Source organism: Pteropus medius, unplaced genomic scaffold (assembly GCF_902729225.1).
Source record: "Pteropus medius unplaced genomic scaffold, Ma_sr-lr_union100, whole genome shotgun sequence".
NCBI lineage: Eukaryota > Metazoa > Chordata > Mammalia > Chiroptera > Pteropodidae > Pteropus > Pteropus medius.
In genome coordinates, this window is record NW_024351543.1 from 6,732,042 (window position 1) to 6,754,443 (window position 22,402).

General features: G+C 33.1%; 1 protein-coding gene across 9 annotated transcripts in view; it reads right to left on the reverse strand.

The window, feature by feature from the left end:
- IQCB1 (IQ motif containing B1) overlaps positions 1–22,402 on the reverse strand; it is a 41,645-nt gene that overhangs the window by 5,121 nt on the left and 14,122 nt on the right. For all 9 annotated transcript variants that reach the window (XM_039843158.1, XM_039843157.1, XM_039843159.1 and 6 more), the window contains 6 exons: positions 21,490–21,589; positions 12,944–13,122; positions 10,903–11,012; positions 10,166–10,275; positions 5,267–5,409; positions 3,468–3,616 (listed from right to left, as the gene is read on the reverse strand). In XM_039843158.1, coding sequence (XP_039699092.1) covers positions 3,468–3,616; positions 5,267–5,409; positions 10,166–10,275; positions 10,903–11,012; positions 12,944–13,122; positions 21,490–21,589 — 791 coding nt within the window. The remainder of the gene's footprint in view (positions 1–3,467; positions 3,617–5,266; positions 5,410–10,165; positions 10,276–10,902; positions 11,013–12,943; positions 13,123–21,489; positions 21,590–22,402) is intronic.

Here is a 22,402-nt window from a genome sequence, read left to right on the forward strand (position 1 = left end):
TTCTGTCACTGTATTGGACATTTAGTTAGTCTTTTTAATCTAAAACTATGACATTCAGTTCTGGGAAATCTTGAATTATTTGATTTGCTTTTCTCAGGTTTTTTGTTCTTTTTTTCAAGTGTTTGGATGTTTGACCTCATGGACTGGTTATCTTTTCCTTTTGCCCTGCTTTCTAGATTTCCCAAACCATTTTTCCTAGCTCTTTTATTATGTCTTTTTTTCAGTCAAAATTTATTCTATTTGTTCTCTCTTGTAAACATTTTAGCTTTGTTTCATGTATTATTTTCTCTTAGCTGAGGAAATAACGGATTTTTTAAAGGTTTTCTTTAAATATCTCTATTTCTACCAAGTAGTTTTGCTGTTTCAGCCTTATCATCCTTCAGATGTCCTGTGATACTTTTAGCTCATTATTTATGAGTGGATATTAAAAGCTGTTTAGAAATTCCTAGCAGGTAGGTGGGTAGGGTTTTTCTACTATGAACTTCAATATAGGGCTACTGAACTGGGTGGCTTCATTGGGGTACCTCATTGTCAGTATACTTAGGACTTTTCCCTTGGGCTGTTCAGATTTCTCAAAGAAAAGGCATTCAATCTACTGCTTGCAGGATATAAGCCTGGCTGACAGCAGCTGAGATGAAAAAAGAGCTAGAGATCTTCACATTCAGGATATAAAATTTCCCTAATACCCTCATGTTTTCAGTATGGTACTCGAGCCTTCAATTGTTGAAAGATCCTCTCCTTTCCTTCTAGTCTTCCCTTTTCTTGATTTTTCTTCCTTGCTTCTCCTATTTTTCTTCCAACTCCTGCTGTTAGTACCACCCTAGGCTTATGATGCTGTGCTGGGATCTTCAGAGAAAAGGTTCCAAAACAGCAGAATCTCTGTCCTTAGATCAAAAAAGACCACCTTGACTTTTCTGTCTCTTTTCTTCATTCTTTGTCATTTCAGGACTCTTTGAAACTGTATTTATCTCCCAATTTTTATTTATTTTCTCAACTGCCAATGATTTGTTTCACTAAATGCTTTTGTGGTTAGTCTGTGATAGATAAGTGTAATAATACCACAGTACTTTTCTGCTATAATGAAGTAGCCAGAATTAGCCATCACTCTGGCTCTAGAGACCAGATACCAGCAACCATTACTTTCCTTCTACCTTCTGAAGAGATGACAATGCAAGAAAAGAAAATCCTGGAGCATTCAACGGGAAAAGGCAGCTAACTCTTCAAATTTAATTCTAACACTATACCATGTCAGAGAACTCCAACTTTCTAAGTAAGCCTTAGCAAATTTATAGTTTCCTTAATTTTTAGCTACCTAAGAAACAATGCCTCTGGTTTTGCACAAGGTAAGGGAGGAAGAGATGGTAAACAACAGTTCTAGCCTTTCTCTGTGAAGAACACTAATAACCAGTTCCTCCTCAGGGACAAGTTCAATGAAATGATAATCCTTTGTTCTGTGAAACTAATGAATTATCATTTCTTTTGCTTTCTTACCAAGGTCAATTGCAGTACTAATAGAAATATAATGGGTTACATATGTAATTTTAAATTTTCTAGTAGGCACATTAAAAAAATTAAAAGAAGTGATATTTTGCATATAGTTATATAAATCTATTATAACTCGATACATGTAAAATATTACCCTTTTGACATGAAATCAATATAAAAAATTATTGATATTTTGCACTTTTTTTCCATACTAAAATCCTGTGGGTATTTTATACTTACAACACATCTCAGTTTGGACTAGCTACATGTAAGTACTCAATAGCTACATGTGCATAGTGGGGAAGTCCAATTAAGTATATGTCTTAGAAATGGATGCTTCGAAAGTGTGGCAAATATGTTCTTTAATGACCATTGCCTTGTACTGATTTTCTCTACTACTTTCCTTTTTCTTCCCTGTCTGTACTGTCATTTTTCTTTCTCTTTTCCCTCTTTGAAAGTAATCCTCTTCTTTCCTTTTCTGGTTTTGCTCTGCTTTGACATCACTGTTATTTTTAGTAGTGAGCTGCAAAGACTATAAAAATGACCTTGACCCATCCCTTTTTGATTTTACTTCAACACAGACCCATATTCCTCTTTTTGGGTGGGTAAGATATGAGGCAGATGCAACATATTTTTTTCCTCTTATGCCGAAGGAAAGTGTAAATCCCAAACAACTTTGCCTTCATAGCCCTTAGTTTTTCTCTTATAATGACCCTTGCTTCTCTCTCAAAGGAATGGTGGACAAGATGGGGTATCTCATTTTAGAGTCCTTTTACAAAGTATTAGGCTTATCTAAATCAGGCAAGGTAGTGAGACAACTTAATAAGGACCCAGTTGATTCTTTGGCATGGAAGAGTTTAAAAAGGAGGTAGCTATGAGGTAAAAGTATTAGAAAGAACTCAAGAATTTCTCTACAGGAAGTGTCTCTAGTACTGACATCCATGGGTTAATCCTTAGCTGGTCTTATTTAGCAGAGGGTAAATATCAGGTAGGGGTGCAATTTAGGGGTGGTACAGGAATGTTTGATGCAGATATAGCCTGAGATCCCCAGAAAAGTGTGAGGAAAGAGACAACCAACATCTCTTCTTTTTTTCCTAGAACTTATTCTACTTTTTTTTAATGGTTTTTAAAAATCCTGGTAAAATGTTAATCACAGACAGTTCAACAAAGAGGTTGTTCAAAATCTATCACTGTGAAAAAGTGAAATTGACCTAACATTCAACAATAAGGTATTATAAAACTAAATGCTATAGGACCTAAAATACTAATATGAAAGTTAACTGTGTATAAATAAACAACCAGGTATTAGAAAAACTGGTCATTAAATAGCCTTGTGCTTTTCCAAGCAAGCAAGCAAACACACACACACACATACACACACACACGCACACGCACACACACACACGGTCCAGATAAATCCCAGGAAATTATCATTTGATATCATTCTAAAAAACAAAAAAAGAAAACCATTCTATAATTCAAAAATTATAATGATCTAATTATACCTAATACATTATCTATGCATTAAAAAATATCAAATGATATGCTGTACTTGCGTAAGACTTTGTAATTTACAAAACACTTTCCCATAAATTAAGTCATCTGATCCAAATAACTGAATGAAAAAAGTAGGATACGCATCCATTCACATATTAAGCACATGTTGAGAGCTGAGAACAATAAAAAAGATTTAGTTCCTTATCCCTGAAATGCTCACAGTCCCAGTAAGAAAGAAAAAAAATTAACGAATAAACACTGCAGTATGGTAAATGTGTACAAGGGTCTATGAAAGTACTAAGGACTGAAGTCTAAATTAGTCTGGCCAATGGCAAGAAGATTATTTTATAGAGAAAAAAAAAAACCAAGGCTCAGGAAAGCTAAGTGACTTGACGAAGTCTTTACTGTAGATAAATAACAAAGTCAGGTTTGAACCCATATTTTTGCCTCCTCATCCAGTACTCTTTTTACTACATCAGACTCACTGCTCTCTGAAGTGTGACAGCTGCTTTATACTCCGTGAGAGATGGCCTCTGTTGGCGAAAATTCTTCCTTTCCCTGTACCCTCTCCAATGTTTCTGGATAATCAATGCTGATTTCTCTTCTAGTTCCCGATTATGTTTTTCCACCTGACCTAAAAAGATGACAGACACTATTACAACCTACTCACCTCTATGCTTTCTCAAATTCTGGAATCAGGTCAATGACAGCAACAACAATCTTGCAGTTCTTTTATTTTTTTTCAATACTGTTCACTGATTTTCCCAATTTTATTATTTTACAATAGTTCTAAGATTTTAGAAACAAAGCACTCCAAAACTTTTTTCAGATTGTGCAGCTTCTTTAGAGAAAAGACTCATAATGTTTTCTGTCATGGGAATGAGGAAAGAGTTGAATATCCAACAGCAAGAACGTTTAGAAAAAAGAATCACAAGTACATGGTTAGAAAGTCACTTAGTACCACCAGAAGGAAGGGGTAAAACATGTGTAAGTGTTATCTACTCTGTGTGCTTCTAAATCTCTCTTCAGTCACTCATTTGGCTATTCAGAATCAATAGTTAGATGACTTTCTTTTTACTGTCTGGGAGTTGGTCAGCATATAGCCCAGATTTCACAATAGCTAATTAATAGAATAAGGCAGTAGAAGGCAATAATAAAAAGAGATGTATTTGAGAGATAGTACAGAAAAATTGATAAAATTTAATGACGGCTGGATGTGGAGGTAAGAAAAAAACTGTAGGATGCCTCATAGATGGGAAACTGAGTAGACTATTGGTGCAATTATCTGAGATGGGGAATAGAGAGAAAATTAGAGGGGAGAGATAATGACTAGATTTGGGGATACTTGTGGATAGCTAAGTAAAGCTATTGAACAGACAGCTGGCTATAGTGCTATATTGTCCAATATAGCAGACACTAGCCACAAATGGCTAAAGTGAAATAAATTTAAGAATTCAGGTCCTCGAATACACTAGCCACATTTTAAGTACTCAATAGCCACCTCTAGCCAGCAGTATGTATTAGAAAGTGCAGACACAGAACGTTGCATTTTATAGAAAGTTCTGTTAAGCTAGAGCGTAGGAGAGAGGGTGAGGATGCAGATGAGATTTCAGAGTGCTCAGCACTCGTTTAGTAGTTGAAGCTACAGTTATGGATGGGATACCTTAGAAAGAGCAATATGAGAATAATGGGGTGAAGATGGAGCCCTGGGAAATATCTATATTTAATAAAGGGAAGAGAAATAAGAGACTAGTGAAGGAAAATGGGAATGAGTATTAGGAGGGGAAGAACAATAGAAGAACCTTGAAATCGGTATCGTCTCTCAGTCTACACGTTAATGTTAATTTCAACTTAGTGTGTCAAAGGTGGAAAGAAGGCATCACAAGGTTTGTACTGAAGTATGAGTAAAGTTCTGATGGCATTATGACAATATTCCAACATCCTTACTTCAGTTCAAGGGATTCTTTCTCTATGTCACTAACAACTATCTTTTAGAATAAATTTTTCTAAATTTATTCTAAATTAACGAATAAGGGATAAGGTTTCACTAATTTATCTGAAAGAATAGAAAAATTAGTGTAAAGATTGCTCATCATCAGCTAATAGGCTTTAATCAGAAAAAATAGTAACTTTGTTTTTGACTTGAGATTTAATGATTCATCTTAAAAAGGAGAAACAAGAAAAAGGTCTCAATATAAGAAATCATCAGGTAGCTAGGAAATTTGGTTTATTAAAAGATATCCTAAACGTTCTCACAGTTAATGAAATTGATACTGCCACCAACCTGGATGAACTATTTCGAGCATACTCAGTCGTAATTCTCGAGACAGTCTCATGGCTCTCTGTCTTTGAAGTTGCAGTTGTAATTTGTGGTCCTCTTCTTCCTTCTGCCTATTTAGCTTCAGTAATATTTTTGTTCGTTTAGATCTGTGATGGAAAATTTTAAGTACATTATGTACAATTTTCATAAATCATACATCCACTCAAGAAGTATATGAAAAATGTTTAAACTCACTAATAATCATATAAATACAAACACAAAAAATTTTAAGATAACTCCCAGTGTTGTTAGAGTATGATGAAATAAATTTTCATGTGCTACTGCTATACTTTTCTGGAGAAATATTTAAAATACATATAAAAAGCCTTAAAATTTTTAACCAATTAATTCCATTTCTAATAATTTTCTTAAGGAAAACCCTGACATGTACATCAAGATTTATGTTCAAGGATGTTCTCCATAACATTACAACAGCAACAAGTTGAAAACAAACCACTTGTTCCATAATAGTGAGTTGGATAAATAAATACCGATTCACTCACTGGATGGATGCTATAAAAAATAAAAATTTCAAAGAATATTTAGTAACATAAGAATATACCCACAATCCAATGTCAAGTAAAAATAAAATCAGGATACAGAAAATAAAATCAGGATATAGAAGAGATCCAAATCTTGTAAAAAATGCATATATATTGAAAAATAAATTATTAAAAACATTTAAAATTTCAACAGGGATTTTCACTGCATGGTGTGATTATGGATGATTTTAATTTTCTTCATGTTTATCTATTTCTAAACTAATAAATATTATAACTCAAGAGATAAACTAAAAAGGATAAGAGAAGAACGTATTATCTCCATAGACTTAATCTGCATGTATCTAAAGAACATTTCTCTTAGCTTCTTATAATTAAGCTGCCAATAAATGTAGTACCTTGGCTCTCTGTAGTACTAACAGGAAGACTTCATAATGATGTAGAGAGGGCTATAATAATTTATAATAATTTTCTTTTGAAAAAGCAAAAACAATTAGGCATAAGTCAAATTTAAAAGGAAGTATTTTAAAGTAGAGAAGGGAAACACAAAATAACTTTGATTACATTTCATGTTTTGTGTTCTTGAAATTTCTTAGCTGCTACCAATTACAATTTATTTTCTTTGGTTTTACACTTAGGCCAAAGTTCAAACTTTGTTTCAAAATGTCTTTCTTACTCCTGTTATCAATGGGAGAAAATACCTCAAGTATGTGTGTCAAAAGAAGGGGTCCTAGAAAGGATGTAGGGCCAGCTAAATAGTTACTAAGTATCTCTTGGTCCTCCTGAGTTAGAGATCAAGAGCGAGCCTTTCTTTTCCCAGAGTGGCTGATGGAAACTTGCTTCTCCTACGAACTACCCTCCCAAACTTCTGGGTTGCTTTGCATGTAGATAGGATGTTTTGCCCTTTACATACTTATGGAGGGTAAAAGAGAACACAGGCCCTAAACAGAATCTCCTTTCAAACTGATTAACAAAATAAAAAAACACCCCTAACATAATGGATTATAGATTATAACACCAAATATTGCATTAACAATATTTTTAAATATGTTATTAGTATCGGAAACATAGGAATCATTAAAACTGCATTGCTAGAGAGGCAGGATAGTTAGCCTAGAGACGTTCCCTCCAAGATAACACTCCAAAATCCTTCCTTTGTCCTTTATACAGCTTTGGCTAATCATGATATCATTATAATATCACCCGCACTGCAAGTACCACGTCTTCAGGCCTTGCTCTCAAGAAAAATGAAAGCCCGTAATCCAGACAGCTCAGGGAGAACTCTCTGAATTCGCCTGCATTTTTCTCCTAAAGTGTGTACTTTCGCCTTAATAAAACTTGAACTTTTCTGCTTGCTGTTTGTCGTGTCCTTAAATTCTTTCTCTGGACATAAGACAAGAACCTGGTCACCGGAGCTCTGGGTCAGGGTCCCTCTTTGGACTCCCGCCCCATCGAGCTCTCTGCTATCATTAGGAAATGTAATCTGTCAGAAAACTGGGTTTAGGAAATAGTTTAGGCATACAGGCTATGAAATATGGTAAAATTGAAAAGACTATGGAGCATGCAGGTGAAAGTAAAATATAAATCAGGAACACAGTAGAAAAGTAAGGTTCAGTGACTGAAACAGGACTATAAATTTTAAGTATGCATGTTTCTGGACTCATGTGCTTTAATTTCATGTTTGAAAACATTTATTAGGAATTAATGTGATTTTGAATGTTTCCCCCCAACCTGAGGAACAGTCTAGTCATTCTGTCAGTAAGAGTATCTATAACCACTCGTCACTCAAAAATTAAAAGACCATTAACTACTTTCTTTGTAAGAAAGAGTAAGCATTTGACTCTCTGGCATTTGTATTGCACTTCTGAAAAGGAAATGACTGATCAGATATCATATTTTCAAATTAATTTATGTAAACACAGTCCATGATTTACATTTAACTAACATGAATCTTTACCATCAAAGAAAGAGCTGACCAAACTATCTGCTGATGACATCAGGACTTCTCCAGGAAGTCCTCTGTTGTAGAATAATTAAGTATGAACCTGGGGAGTCCCATATGAGTTGATGGGCAAAGTAGTTGATAAGCTATGTTCATTAACTCAACAAACATTTGTCTGAATACTTGCTGCCTGCTTGGTACTGTCTTAACAGAAAAGAGAGACGGTTCTGCCCTTAAGGAGCTCAGTTTTAAGGGGAAGTTGAAGGGTACCAGAATATGTCACTTGGGTATAAAGATTATTTTGAGCTAGAGGCAAATGAGAATCAATGAATGCAGGAAAAAGCCTTCCTGGAGCTTCCCTTATCAGAATAAAAGAAGAAAGGTCTAAGAATGAGGAGTGCCATAAATTCCCGCTCCCAAGAAAGTTTTTTGGCCTTAAAGAGGATAGAACATGGACCAACATGGACCTGCACAAATAACCCATATGTTCCATTAGTTTCCCCAATACATTTACCTTTGCAAAGTTTGCTGCCCTTGGAAGCCTAAAACCCTTTTCTTTGCACCTGTCACATCTCTCCAAATTTATTATTCTTCATTAAAATCTCTATAAGCCCAAGTTATAATCACCTCTTTGAGTTACTAATCATATGAGGTTTCTTTTGCATGATTTGTGCTGTATAAATAAACTATCGTTGTTGTTGTTGTTGGTCTAATGTTCAGGGCCCCAAAGAACCTAAGATGAGTAGAGAAAAAAACTGTCTTCTTTCCCCATAAAGTTAAACTATCATTAAAACACCTAAATATCAACACCATGATACAAGTAGATAAACTGTATGGTTTCAATACAGTAACTCGAGCAGCTATTAGCTGCTACAGAAAACATCGCTGAGTAAGAGTACTTAACAGAAAATAAAGTTTCTGACCATGAAAAATGATTAAATAAAAAAGAAACCTCCAGAAAGTGCTTTAGCAAGGTTGTGACTATAAAGACTGCCTCTTGCTAAATCTTAAAAACCTCTGCTGAATCTGGGCCCATAATTGTGAGTGCTGGGCAGTCCCTCCCCCCAAGAAACATGGGAGGGGGAAATTACTATGAAATAATGACGTGACCACAAAGAGACAGAAATAATCTTTGCAGAAAGCCCAGCTATAAAGGAAGCAAGAGAAATTTGCATAAACTGTTATAACTAGTAAAAGATAAAAGGTGCTGAAGCCTGGGCAAACTTGAAATTAAAAAATTAAATAGAACCTAAAGGTTAAAACTATACTTGTTTTTCTTAAAACTTCAAACTCGCAATAATAAAAAGGAAACAAATTCATTATAATGTGAGATTTAAAGAATTTTGGCTTAAAAGCTAAATTCTTCTAATGAAAATATTTATAATTAATCTGGTTTTGTTACATAAAGCAATGGTATTCCCATTTTAAAACAGTGTAGTATTAGATTCCATAGACATACTTGCATGTGGACAAAATCTGTAACCCTCGGATACTTTAAATTAAGATTTTAATATTGCAAGAGAAAGTAAACTGGCAAATTTGGCAAATACTGTGAGACTTACAGGCAATGGAAATACACATACACGCATGCAAGACTTAGCTCCTAGGTCATTTATGATAAAGTAGAGCCATCTCAGAGGTGTTATCTCATGCAGTCTAACTTAAAACTAAATTTTAGTTCACTATTTTAAAATATTTTTAAAACCGAGAAATGCAGCTGCAGTTATTAAAAGAATAGTTTCAGTTTTCTTTAAAAACTGACTTCTGGAATATGCAAGTTTCACTTTAGTAAACTAAAATTTAGCTAACTAAAATTTAGTAAACTAAAAGGCTGCATGAAAAATCACCTCTGAAATGGTTCTACTTTATCATAAATGACCTAGGAGCTAAGTCATTTTTGTGTGTTCTTTTCTTTGTCTTTAAAAATCTGGATGGCTTAGTCATATCGAAAACTGGGCCATGTCTTCAGTATTTCATTTTTTGTCTAATTGAAATAGAGATAAATGACAAACCATGTCATATCTCAATGACTGTATGTATCCATGCCCTATTTACTGAGGAAAATCAGGTTAACGTACCTAAACACACACATTTGAACAATTATGGCAATTTTGGTTTTAAGGGTTGTAGACTATCACTGGCTCCCAATGTAGGCTTGGGCCACAAAAAAGTCTTGAGTGAACAGGAATGTATATTTGTTAGACTCCTGTCTCACATTATGTCCTTTGCTTTGAAAGTGCATCTGGTTAGTGGAGTGCTAGTACACTCAGAAATGTGTAGAATAAGAATGAAAGTAAGAGTATAAGAAATGGGTTAGAAAATTAATTTAAAAAAAAAATCCCCAAGTTTTCACTCAGCTGTACTCTAATAAAATATATCTAGCCCTTTCAGATTATCATTCCTCTCATCAAAATTTTTTACCTGAAACTCCTCTGCAAAGTAATCACAGCAGATGGAAGCTTCTTTAATCTCTTTCTAGTTTGGAAACCCTTCCAATAAGCTTGAATCAAACAAGCTGCTTGATGTAGTTTCTGAAATTAAATGTCAGAATTAATTTAGACATCTCTAAGAAAGACTTTTTTAGAAGTTTACCTCTTAAGATATCAAGCCTGGGCAAGTATTAATCTTCATCTCTAGTAAGCTGAGGAGGAGGCAACATTTTTATAGGCCCAGGATACAGAAGGCCTATGAATATTAAACCTGACCTCTCAAAGGAGGTATGTTAGGCTCACTTGGGCAATATCTAGAATGGATTCAAGATATAGTCTGGTTAGCTCCAAATTCTTCCTGATTAATCTTACTTCTCACTCCCTTTACAAATATTTCATGGTTCTGCTTCTTTAATGCTTTAACCTCTTTGCTTGACGTCTTGTCTGGCCTCACTTATTCGAAAACCCAAGGCATGAAGAACTCTGTACAGGCCAAAAAATATAAAAAATAATTAAAGGCTCTGAGGTTAAAATTCAGTCCATAAATAACCCCTTTTCCCAACAACCTATGGCTGCTCTGGATCTTAGGGGTAAATAACTAAAGAGAGGGGGAGACAGACAGCAAATAAATAAAAGATTCAAGAGGCTATCACTCTCCCCTATTTTGAAACTAAAATGTTTACTAAAATGTTAGTAAATACCATTTATATTGTTATTACAATTTAATACCTGCTCTTCTACTTCCTGGTAGACCTTAGGGCTTAAAAGGCCAATGAGCTGTTTAAGTTCTTGTCTAAATTCTGTCCCAGGCTCTTGTTTATTTAGCAGATTTCTGAGTCCTGAAATGGAATAACAAAGATACAACTATTAACAATAAAATATAATGATTTAGTTATTTTATTGGTATTGATTTGAGGTTAAAAGTCTGATTTAGAAGCAAATGAACACAAGAAGATTAGTCACATAATTTTTCTTTTTCCTTCTCTTAAAGACTTCTAGATTGAGGTCTTTAGGATACTCCTCTGGCCTAAGAGTTCTTATGTGCTCACTTGTGAGATGTGATGCAAAATCTGTCTGGTCAATCTCTTTAATTAAAAAAAGGGGAGTGGAAGTGAAAAGTCACTTGTGATAAGTCAAAGAGTAGAGAGAGAGAAATTATTTGCTGTTTGAACATAAATACCCTAAACTAAAACATTTTTAACTGAAATATTTTTAAAAAGATGATACAGAGTAAATGCCTACCCTGTGGAAACAAACAGATTAGTCGTCATTACTAATGAAAAGAAGTTATTATTAAATAAAAATATACAGAAACATATATATAACTTGAGGCAAATCAATAGCTTCCTGAGCAAATATAGAAGTGCTATAACACAAAAATACTGCATTTTTATCCCTAAATAAAACAGAGTAGTATAAGATACAAAGTAAGTATAATTTCTAAGACAAGTAGGAATGATGTATTATAATGTATGTATTCAATATAAACAAGCTACAATGGCTTCGGAGTAGACAATTGGAGAAGCCACTATCAGGATCTTTTCATGCTTTATACTCTCCTTAAGACTAAAGTTCTTAGCAGTATTAACAACTGTAAAATATCTTGAGGAAACTGAATGAGTTTTACTATTGAAAAATGAAAAGGAGACTGACTGTTAAGGTGAAATTCCTTTATAATGAACTCCGTTGGACATTCACATTTCTATACAAGAAATCTAATTACAGAATTTAAAAATGTATATCTGGTACAATATCAACTAAAAGGTTTTATTATTGGCATCTTTTCTCCTCTATTCCCATAACACAAAATAATTACAACATTGACAATAATGACTGGTACAAGTTGTTACTAAAGTGTCATCAAGAATTATTAAAAGACCATTGTAATAGTTTTTATATTAAATGTGTCACATTATGTTCTAATCTTTAAAAATTCCTATATAACCCTGTAGAAATAAGCATATTTAATAAACTAGAAATCCATTTCCCATTTGTATAAAAAAAAATAGACTATAATGAATCACGACTCTGCCTAGTAAAGAAATAAAATAAAGCTAACAAATAACTGCTTGGCAATTAAAAAAAAAATCTGTGTGATCTTGGATAAATTACCTAATTATTCCATGCCTCTGTTCACACTGCTATAAAATGAGGATAAGCGTAAATATCTCATAGGGTTAAGAGGATTAAATATTTTAATGCATGTAAAGTATGCAGAATATTATCTGACAAGAGTAAATGCTCAATTAAATGAAAGCTATTCTATGGGAATGGTAATACACTGAGTCCTTTCCTCCTAAAATTTTCTGACTTTTTATTCACATATACATTTGATTTGGAAGTGAGAAAGATGTTTTGTTTTTGTGGAAAGACAGTCAAGGAGTTGAACAGTAATTATTTATTGATTTAAAGATCAAAAGGGCTGTCAGTCTCTCAAGCACAGCTCTATTTTCTCCAGTAAATCTTGGTAAGGTCACTGATCTTTTTGGTCATTATTTTATAACACTGTATGGTATATTCAGTACACAACCTTTTTGTTGGAAAGGAGTAAATATTCATTGTAACCTCATCAGCAAAGTGCCATAAGCCATCTGTTGAGACACGAGGAAAGCCTGATCACATAAAAACTTTTTTCTGAATTGGCTATGTTATGATAGGGTTTTATTTCTACACTTTGGTTACTGAATTTTTTAAAACAAGCATTTTACTTTCCAGAAATCATCAATAAAAATGTTATTTTTGAGAATCTCAAAAAAAGAATACATATTACCTTTGTAGCAGGCACTTAGTCTCAGTAAAATCAAAATTTCCTGATGAGATTCTGCCATCAACAGTAGGAGCTTTGTAGCAGTACTTCTTAGGACTGGACTAGGAGTTGATAAAAGCTTGAAAATAACTTCATCTAAAATTGAATGCAGAATTTTTCCTTCTATTCTGAGTAAATCACCACTAATAGAACAAAATAAAAGTTAAAAATGTACCATTACTAACTGATAAAAAGATATCGCAACAAATTAAACATAAAAGATTCAGCAACTTGATGCCTGACTGTGGCCTGATCCAAAAAGAGAACAAAATTTTTAAATGTATAGCTTAGTTACAAGAACACAGTACAGTAAGGCAATTAATATTTATTGAATACTAGGTAAAATAGGGAATACAAAGTAGCCAAAGGCCCTCTCCTCAGAAAAATCTACAAATTGCAGAAGAAAGATAAACGTGCAAAACAGATGATTCAAAAGCTTCAGGTCATAAGAGGAAAATCACAAGACAGCACAAGGTTCATTGCTTAATGATGTATGAAGACAAAAATGCTATAGGAATTCAATTATCATGTACTTAATATAGGAGGAACTTTATCTTTCCTTTGTCATTTTCTTTATTACACTAACAACCTTATCTTGCTGTACTGATGTCATAAAAAGTCATCTGAAACTAAGAAATAGTCAAAAGAGATTTCTGGGTGTCCTTCTTACTCAACTCACTAACGAGTATGTGATATTCTAGAGGTGTGCACCTTTGTTTATCTACTTACTATTGATTAGAATATTTTGCAATCCTGTAAAAGTAGATGTTGGCTTATAGAAAATGAATAATGGCAGTGATGCCTATCAGAGAGCAAAAAATTCTTACTTGACAACAATATAAATGACTACTGTCATTTATGCCGCATACTCTCTACCCATTCAACTTCTATAATACAATGTTGTTCTGGCTCCCCCTCCACCTTCCACCCACAGATTTCTGACCATTCTTTCTCAGTCTTCTTCACTGGCTCCCCTTCTCCAAGTTTCCATTTTCAGGCAATTTCATTTCTCGCTCTATTCTTATTTCCCACTAGGCTCATCTTCTTTCAGGTTTTCAACTATCAAATATAGGCTGATAACTCAGTAATCTATAGCACTAGTCCAGATCTCTTCCGGAAGTCACAGTTTATCTATTCATCTATCAACAGACATTTGAGTCATCCTGTCTTTGGCCATTAAAAATAAAGCTGCTATAAAAATTTGTGTACCAGTCTTTGCATGGACTCTTATTTCACTGCCTGATGAACATATTCCCTTGTGTTGAACATAACCAATACTGAATTCATCATCTGTCTGTCTCCCAAAACCAACTCCTTATATATTCTTTGTTTTGGTTATATCACTACTCGACATGACACCAAAAATCTGCATCCCATATCAAAATGCTTCCCCAAGGCCTGATTTTTTCAAACAGCTTTATTAAAGTTTAGTTGATATACAACAAACCGCATGTATTCAAAGTATACAATTTGATAAGTTTTGACTTATTTCATCAGCACAATCAAGATAATGAACAACATATCAACCTCCTTCTCCCAAAGTTCTCTTGTGCTTCACTATAGTCCTTCTCTCCTTGCCCTCCCTGGCACCTTATCCCCAGGCAAGCACTGATCTACTTGCTGTCACTATAAACTAGTCTACATTTTCTAGAATTTTATGTAAATGGAATCATACTTTTTCTGGCCTGGCTTCTATCACTCAGCACAATTATTCTGATATTCATCTGTGTTATCACATGTATGACTAGTTCATTTCTGTTTCATGTTGAGTAGTAATCTATTGCATGGATACACCGCAGTTTATTCACTTGTTTATGGACATCTGGGTCATTTCTAGTCTTTGGTTCTTACAAATAAATCTGCTATGAACATTTGTGTACAAGTCTTTATATGAGCATATGCTTTCATTTTCTTGGGCAAATACCTAAGAGTGGAATGGACAGATAGCATGTTATGTGTATGTTTGCTTGTTAAGAAACTGCCAAATGTTTTCCAAAGTGATTGTATGATTTTGTCACTCCCACCAGCAGTGTATGAGTTCTTTCATATCCTTACGCTTGGGTCACTGTTTTAAATTTTAGCCATTTAATAAGTATGTAGTGGTATCTTCCTAATGACTAATACTGTTGGACATCTTTTCATGTGCTCATTTGCCATCCATGTATCTTGTTTCATGAAATACTTGTTCAGATCTTGTGCCAATTTTTCAAACTTTTTATTATTAAATTTTGAGAGATCTTTATATATTCCGAGTACAAGTACTTAAGATATAAGCTTTCCAAATATTTTCTGGAAGTCTGTGTTTGGTCTTTTTCATTTTCTTACACAGTGTCTTTTCAAGAGCAGACTTAAAACTCTGATGAAGTCTAATTTATCAATTTCACTTTTGGTGTCACAGAGAAGTCTCTTAAGAAATTTTGTACAACCCAAGGTCACAATGGTTTTCTACTATTTTTATTCAATATGTTTTACAGCTTAAGTTCTATATTTAGATCTGTTATATATTTTGAATCAATTTTTGTATATGGTAAGAGGTATATATCGAAATTTTTATTTACATATTGATAGCCAATTATTCCATTACACTTAAAAAGACTATCCTTTTCCCACTGAATGACCTTTGTACCTCTTTTGAAAATCCATTGTCCACACGTGTAATTCTATTTCTGGATTCTGTACTGTTCTAATGATATATCTGAATATCTTTTCACCGACACCTCATTTTCTTAACTATTAGCTTTATAAAAAAGTCTTAAAATTAGGTACTGCTAGCTCTTCAACTTTGTTCTTCATTTTCAAAGTTGGTTAAGCTATTTTATACTTTAAGTCTTTTGACTTTTATGGGAATTGTACAGATTGGCTTGTCATTTTCTGCAAAAATGGATTCTGTCTAAGGTATACAGTAAGCCCCAAATTAACACTGTCTATAGGATCTGTGACTTTAACCAAAATGAAGTATAACCAATTCTATCATAGGCTAATTGACATAAACAAGTGTTAAGTTCCTACAGCATCCCATCTCTGCTCTAACAAAACAATGCTGAACAAAATTTTGAAGACTTGTTATCAGTTTGGAGAGAACTGAGATCTTAACACTACAACATTGATCATCAACACAGTAAATCTTTGCACCTATTTACATACTATTTAATTTCTCTCAGCAATGTCTTATAAAGTGAGTAGGTCTTTCTCCTGTCTTATTAGATTTAACCCTACACATTTTCTATTTTTATGCTATTATAAATTGCAATATTCTGAAATTCAATATGAGTATTAACTGATAGATGTAAAATTTTAATTTACATTGTCATACTGATTTTGTATCCTACTACCCTTGCTATACTGAGTGATTAATTTTAGTGGCTTCTTTGTACATTCCATTAGATTTTCTATATAGATGACACCGTGCCATCAAAAGACAGTTTTTATTCTTCCTTTACATATAGAAAACCTTCTCATTTCTTGCTTGACTCTACTGGCTAGAAATTCCAGTACAATACTGAATAGAAATGATCACAGTGGGCATCCTTGTTTTGTTCATGATGTACCTTAGCTGTAGGTTTTTCCTAGATGCCTTTCATTAGGCTGAGGAAGTTCTACCTTCCAGGACTACTTTGCTGAGGTTTGTTGTTTTTTTTTTAAATCAGGAATAGATGTTGAATTTTGTAGAATGATTTTTCTGCATCTACTGATATGATACGGTTTTCTTTTTTTGTTAATGTGAATTATGCTGACTTTAGAACATTACACTAGCCCTGAATTCCTAGGATAAACCCAACTTATTCAAGATGTATTAGCTTTTTAATATATTTGTATTCAACTTGCTAAATTTTTGTTTAGATTTTTTTACATTTCTGTTCATGAGTATACTGATGAGAAGTTTTCTCATATCATTGTCTGATTTTGGTATCAAGGTAATGCTGACCTCATACAATGATCTGGAAAGTATTTCCTTCTCTTCAATTTTCTGGAAGAGTTTCTTTAGAATTCTTTCTTCCTTAAATGTTTAGTAGAATTTACCAGTGAAGAAGCTATTTAGTACTAGAGTTTTCTTTGTGGAAAGTGTTTCAGCTACAAATTCAATTTCTTTACAGTTATAAGGATATTCAGGTTATCTATTGGTTCTTGATATTTGATAGTTTCTTTCAAATAACTTGTCTGTTTCATCTAGACAAGCATAAAGTTGTTCATATTATTCCTTATGATACCTTTAATATCTATAGACTCTATTGTCTGTTCTCCTCTCTAATTCCAGATATTGGCAGTTGTATTCTCTCTCCTTTTTTTCCTGATCAGTCTTGCTGCAGGTTTATTAATTTCATAGAACTTCTCAAACAACCAGCTTATGGTTTTATTTTCGCTATTGTTTTTGTTACTATTTATTTATGCGTTGATCTTTATCATTTTCTTTCTTCTGCTTACTTTTATTTCCTTCTTCTTAGTTTCTTAAAGTGGAAACCGAGGTCAATCATTTGAGATTCTTCTTCTTTTCCAATATAGGCATTTAGTGATATAAATTTTCCCACTGAGTTTAAGATCGTACACAAGCCCTGAATTCCTGAGATAAAATACTGCTTTAATTTAGATGCATCCCAGAAATTTGGAAATGTTGTGTTTTGATTTCATTAAAAAATAATTTCAAACTTAATTTTTTATTTCTTCTTTGTCTACTAGGTTATTTGCATTATCATTTCTCACATACTTGGGGATTTTTTCAGAGATCTTTTTGATATTAATTTCCAATTTAATTCCATTGAGGACAGAGAACATACTTTGTATGACTTAAATCCTTTTAAGTTTATTGAGACTTGTTTTATGACCCAGAAAATGGTCTATGTTTGTAAATGTTCCATTTGCATTTGAAAAAATTGTGCATTTTGCTGCTGTTTGGTAGAGTTGCTAAAAATGTTAATCAGGCCAAGTTGGTTGATTTTGTTCAAATATTCTGTACACATACTAATAACTTCTTGTCTACTTATTTTATCAACTATCGAGAGGTGTATTGACATCTTTCACTTTAAATACAGATTTGTCTATTTCTCCTTGCAGTTCTATCAATTTATTCTGTGTATTGTTAAGCTCTGCTATTAGGTTGATAAACATGTTTTCTTTATTACTATGAAATAACTGTCTTTATCACTATTAATATTCTTTACTCTGAAACTTACCTTTTTCTGATGATAATGTAGGCACTCCAGCTGCCTTTTGACTAGTGTTAGCATGGTTTATCTTTTTTCATCCTTTTATTTTTAAGCATACAACAAAATACATGCTTCTATCTCTCTCCTCCCAGCATGTTACTGTTGTAATACTTTATTAATACATGTTATAAACCCAAAATACATCATTATTTTTGTATGAGCAAGTGTTATTATATTACATGTAATCATAAGAGAAATAATCATCAGTTATCTATATAATTATCATTTCTGATATTCATTTTTTGTGTAAATCACATCAGAGGTATAACGAAAGAAGAGAAAGCAAAGAATTAAAAACCTATTGAAGAAATGATGAAAAACTTCCCTACCCTGGCAAAAGAAATAGACATACAAGCCCAGGAAGCACAGAGAATCCCAAACAAGATGAACCGAAAAAAGCCCACACCAAAACACATCATAATTAAAACGTCAAACATTAAAGACAAAGAGAATCTTAAAAGCAGCAAGAGAATAGCAGTCAGTTACTTACAAGGGAGCTCCCACAAGACTGTCAGCTGAATTCTCAACAGAAACTTTGCAAGCCAGAAGGGATTGGCACAAAATATTCAAAATGATGAAAAGGACCTACAACCAACATTACACTACCCAGCAAAGCTATCACTTAGAATTGAAAGATAGGTAAAGAGCTTCCCAGATAAGAAAAAGCTAAAGAAATTCATCACCACCAAACCAGTATTTCAGAAAATGTTAGAGGAGCTTCTTTAAAAAGGAAAAAGTTCAAAAATATGAATAATAAAATGGCAATAGTACATATCTATCAACAATTATTATAAATGTGAATGGATTAAATTCTCTAATCAAAAGATATAGTGTAGCTGAGTGGGTAAGAAAATAAAATTCTTACATATGCTGCCTATGAGAGACTCACTTTAGATCAAAAGACACACACAGACTGAAAGTAAAGAGACAGAAAAAGATTTCATGAAAATGGAAATGAAAAAAATCTGGGGTAGCAATACTTATACCAGACAAAATAGCCTTTAAAACAAAAGCTATAATGAGAGACAAAGATGGAGACAAACCGTAAACACTACTTTGAAGGGACATGTGCATCCATATGTTCACTGCAACATTACTTACAATAGCCAAGATATGGAGGCAACCTAGGTGTCCATCAATGGATGAATAAAGAAGAGGTGGAACATGTGTGTGTGTGTGTGTATAGGTACACACACACATATATATATACACTCACAGACACGCATTATTATATAATGGAATATTACTTAGCCATAAAAAATGAAATCTTGCCATCAGCAACAATATGGATGGAACTAGAGGGTATTATGCTGAGTGGAGTGAGAAAAGAGAAAGACAAATGGCATATGATTTCACTTACACATGGAATCTAAAGAACAAAATAAAAGAACAAACAAAACAAAAACAAACTCATCGATACAGAGAACATTTTGATGGCTGCCAGATGGGAGGGGGAATGGGTGAAAAAGGGAAAGGGATAAAGAAGTACAAATTGGTAGTCATGGGGATGTAGAGTACAGCATAAAGAAATAGTCAATAATATTGTAATAACTGTGTGTGGTTTCAGATGGGTAGTAGATTTATCAGGGTAATCACTTCGTAAGTTAGATAAATGTCTTGACACTATGTTGTACACCTGAAACTAGTACAACATTGTATGTTGACTGAAATTGAAAATAATTATTAAAAATAACAAATAAACAAACAAACAAAAAATGCCACTCTACAAATTTCCAGTTATAAAATAAATAAGCCACAGGAGTGTATACTACAGGAAATATGTCAGTAATATAACTTTGCACAGTGACATATGGTTACTATATCATGGTGATCATATCGTAAGGTATATAAATGTCCAATAACTATGCTGTACACCAGAAACTAATATGATATTGTATGTTGACTATACTTTAATATATAATTTTTAAGTAAAGAAAAAAAATGTTGCTCAACTATCTTTTTGCTTGCATTGTTTCTGATGAGAAAGTTGCTGTTATCCCCAGCAACAAGTTGACTGATGTTCCCTCTTTCCCTCTCTTTCTGTTTTCTTTCTTTCTTTTTTTTTTTTTTTACTACTTTTCTCTATTTCGTTTTGGATAGTTTCTATTGCTATGTCTTCAGATTTACTAATCTTCTGCTGTGTTAATCTGATATTAATCCAATCCAGTATATTTTCATCTGAGACATTGTAGTTTTCATGTCTAGAAGTTCAGTGTGGCTCTTATATATATCTTTTCAACTTCCTGGACATAAGGAATATAGCTACAATAACTGTCCTAATGTCCTTATCTGTTAATTATAACATATATGCCAGTCTTGATTAACTGATTCGTCTCGTTATAGGTTCTGTTTTCCTGCTTGTTTGCATTCATGTCCCTTGCATGAATTTTATCTTGATAGGTACTAGATATTTTTATATTTCTAAAAATATTTTGGAGTTTTCTTATAGAGATTTTCAAGTACCATGTAAAAATCATTTGGAATCAATCATTGAGCAAAATTAGTAATGCTTCTTACCAAAAAACTAATCAGTAATATTTTGTAAACCTAAGTCACTTGCTGATCTGTATGACATTTAATAGCATAGTTATGATTGTAGATTCCATCTGAACATCATCAGTTTGCACTGACTGCAAGAAATGATCACTTTGTATTACTAAAGAAAGAAGGGTAAAAAACATCAAAGCAAAGATTCAATAATGGCACAAATGGGAGAAGGTGTTACCTTCTCTAGGAAGCATCTCCTCAACACTTGGGCACACTTTTAACGTCATAACTTAAAACACTATACTTATGTTGGTGTGTCAGTCTCTTTCACTACTTTGTAAACTCAATTACAGACATATGCTGGGAACATAGTAGATGCTTAATAAATCCATACTGAACTGAAAGAATCAATTGTTTCAAATGTGTATGCTCTGCCTTTCCATTTAACCAGGGAAAATGGTCTACTACTTCTTCTATGGCCTTCTATAGTACTTGGCACAATATTGAGCTTGCAGTGTGCTAAACAAATATACAATTAGGTATTTTTTATTGTGTCCCAGTATTTTTCTTCCGATATCATGGTAATTTTTCTTTCTCTAACTGTGAGATGTGGTCTAAATCTTAAACTCTGAGATAAGAAACCAATTCAATAATAAACTTCCAGTTTTTTAAGGTATTTTATATTAATTTGTTTTTCTGAAAGACAATGGTAGTATAGTCTCATGTACAATCTACATACAATTGATATCAACAAAACTGGAAAACTGGTAATGCTTCAAATAAAAAATAAAAAATTATAAATATTTTGTAAAACCAAGTCACCTGTTGATCTGTAGTATGTTCTGTACCATAGTCATGACTGTAGATCCTATTTGAACATTATCAGTTTGCAGTAAGTGCAAGAAATGATCACTTTGTAGTACTAAAGGAAGAGAAAAAAGATTTAGATTTGACGATGATACAACTGGAATTTACTTGTCCTTTCAAAACCAAATCTAGCATGACCACTTCTGCTAAACTTTTTGCCTGCATGTACTTTACAATAAAGAACTTCAACAATAAAGAAGATTTTAATATTGGCAGTTTCAATAACCATTCCATTTTTATGAAAAGTTATAGTCAGAGAGCATCCACAAACACCAAGCTAAGAACATCTTCTTTGTTAACTCCACTTAACTGAAAAATAAAATATAACATATCTTAAATCTGAATCTATTTTTCTAGTAGTGCATTTCAATGAATAAAATCAACTTTCCTGTAAGGAAGAGAGAATATGAAGAAATAGAAATAGTACAGACGACTAGAATCACATTTTAAACAATTTAATTGTTATAAAATGTATCCTGCTTGCTACTATCTTGTCTTAAATAATAATAAAATCGTTAACTATAAAACAACATTTGTTTTTATTGGTTTATAATTTTTAGGCTCTGAACAGCCAGTTATGAAGACTTGGCACTGAATGCTTATTCAAGCTGTTGCACCTCTCAGAATATCCATTTCCTCATCTGTATAACTAGAAATAATAGTTGTCTCACAGACTACTGGAGAATGTCTTAGAACAAGATAGGTTTCCAGTAAATGTCAGTTTCTATTCCCTTCTCCACTAAATAATCAGAATTTTAATTACAGTGGGATCAAGTATGCTAGCAACCTCTGTGAACACTTTCCTAGTTTCTACAAAACAACTTTTTTCTTCTTTCTCTCTCCTGAAGGAACATATTTGATTTCTTTC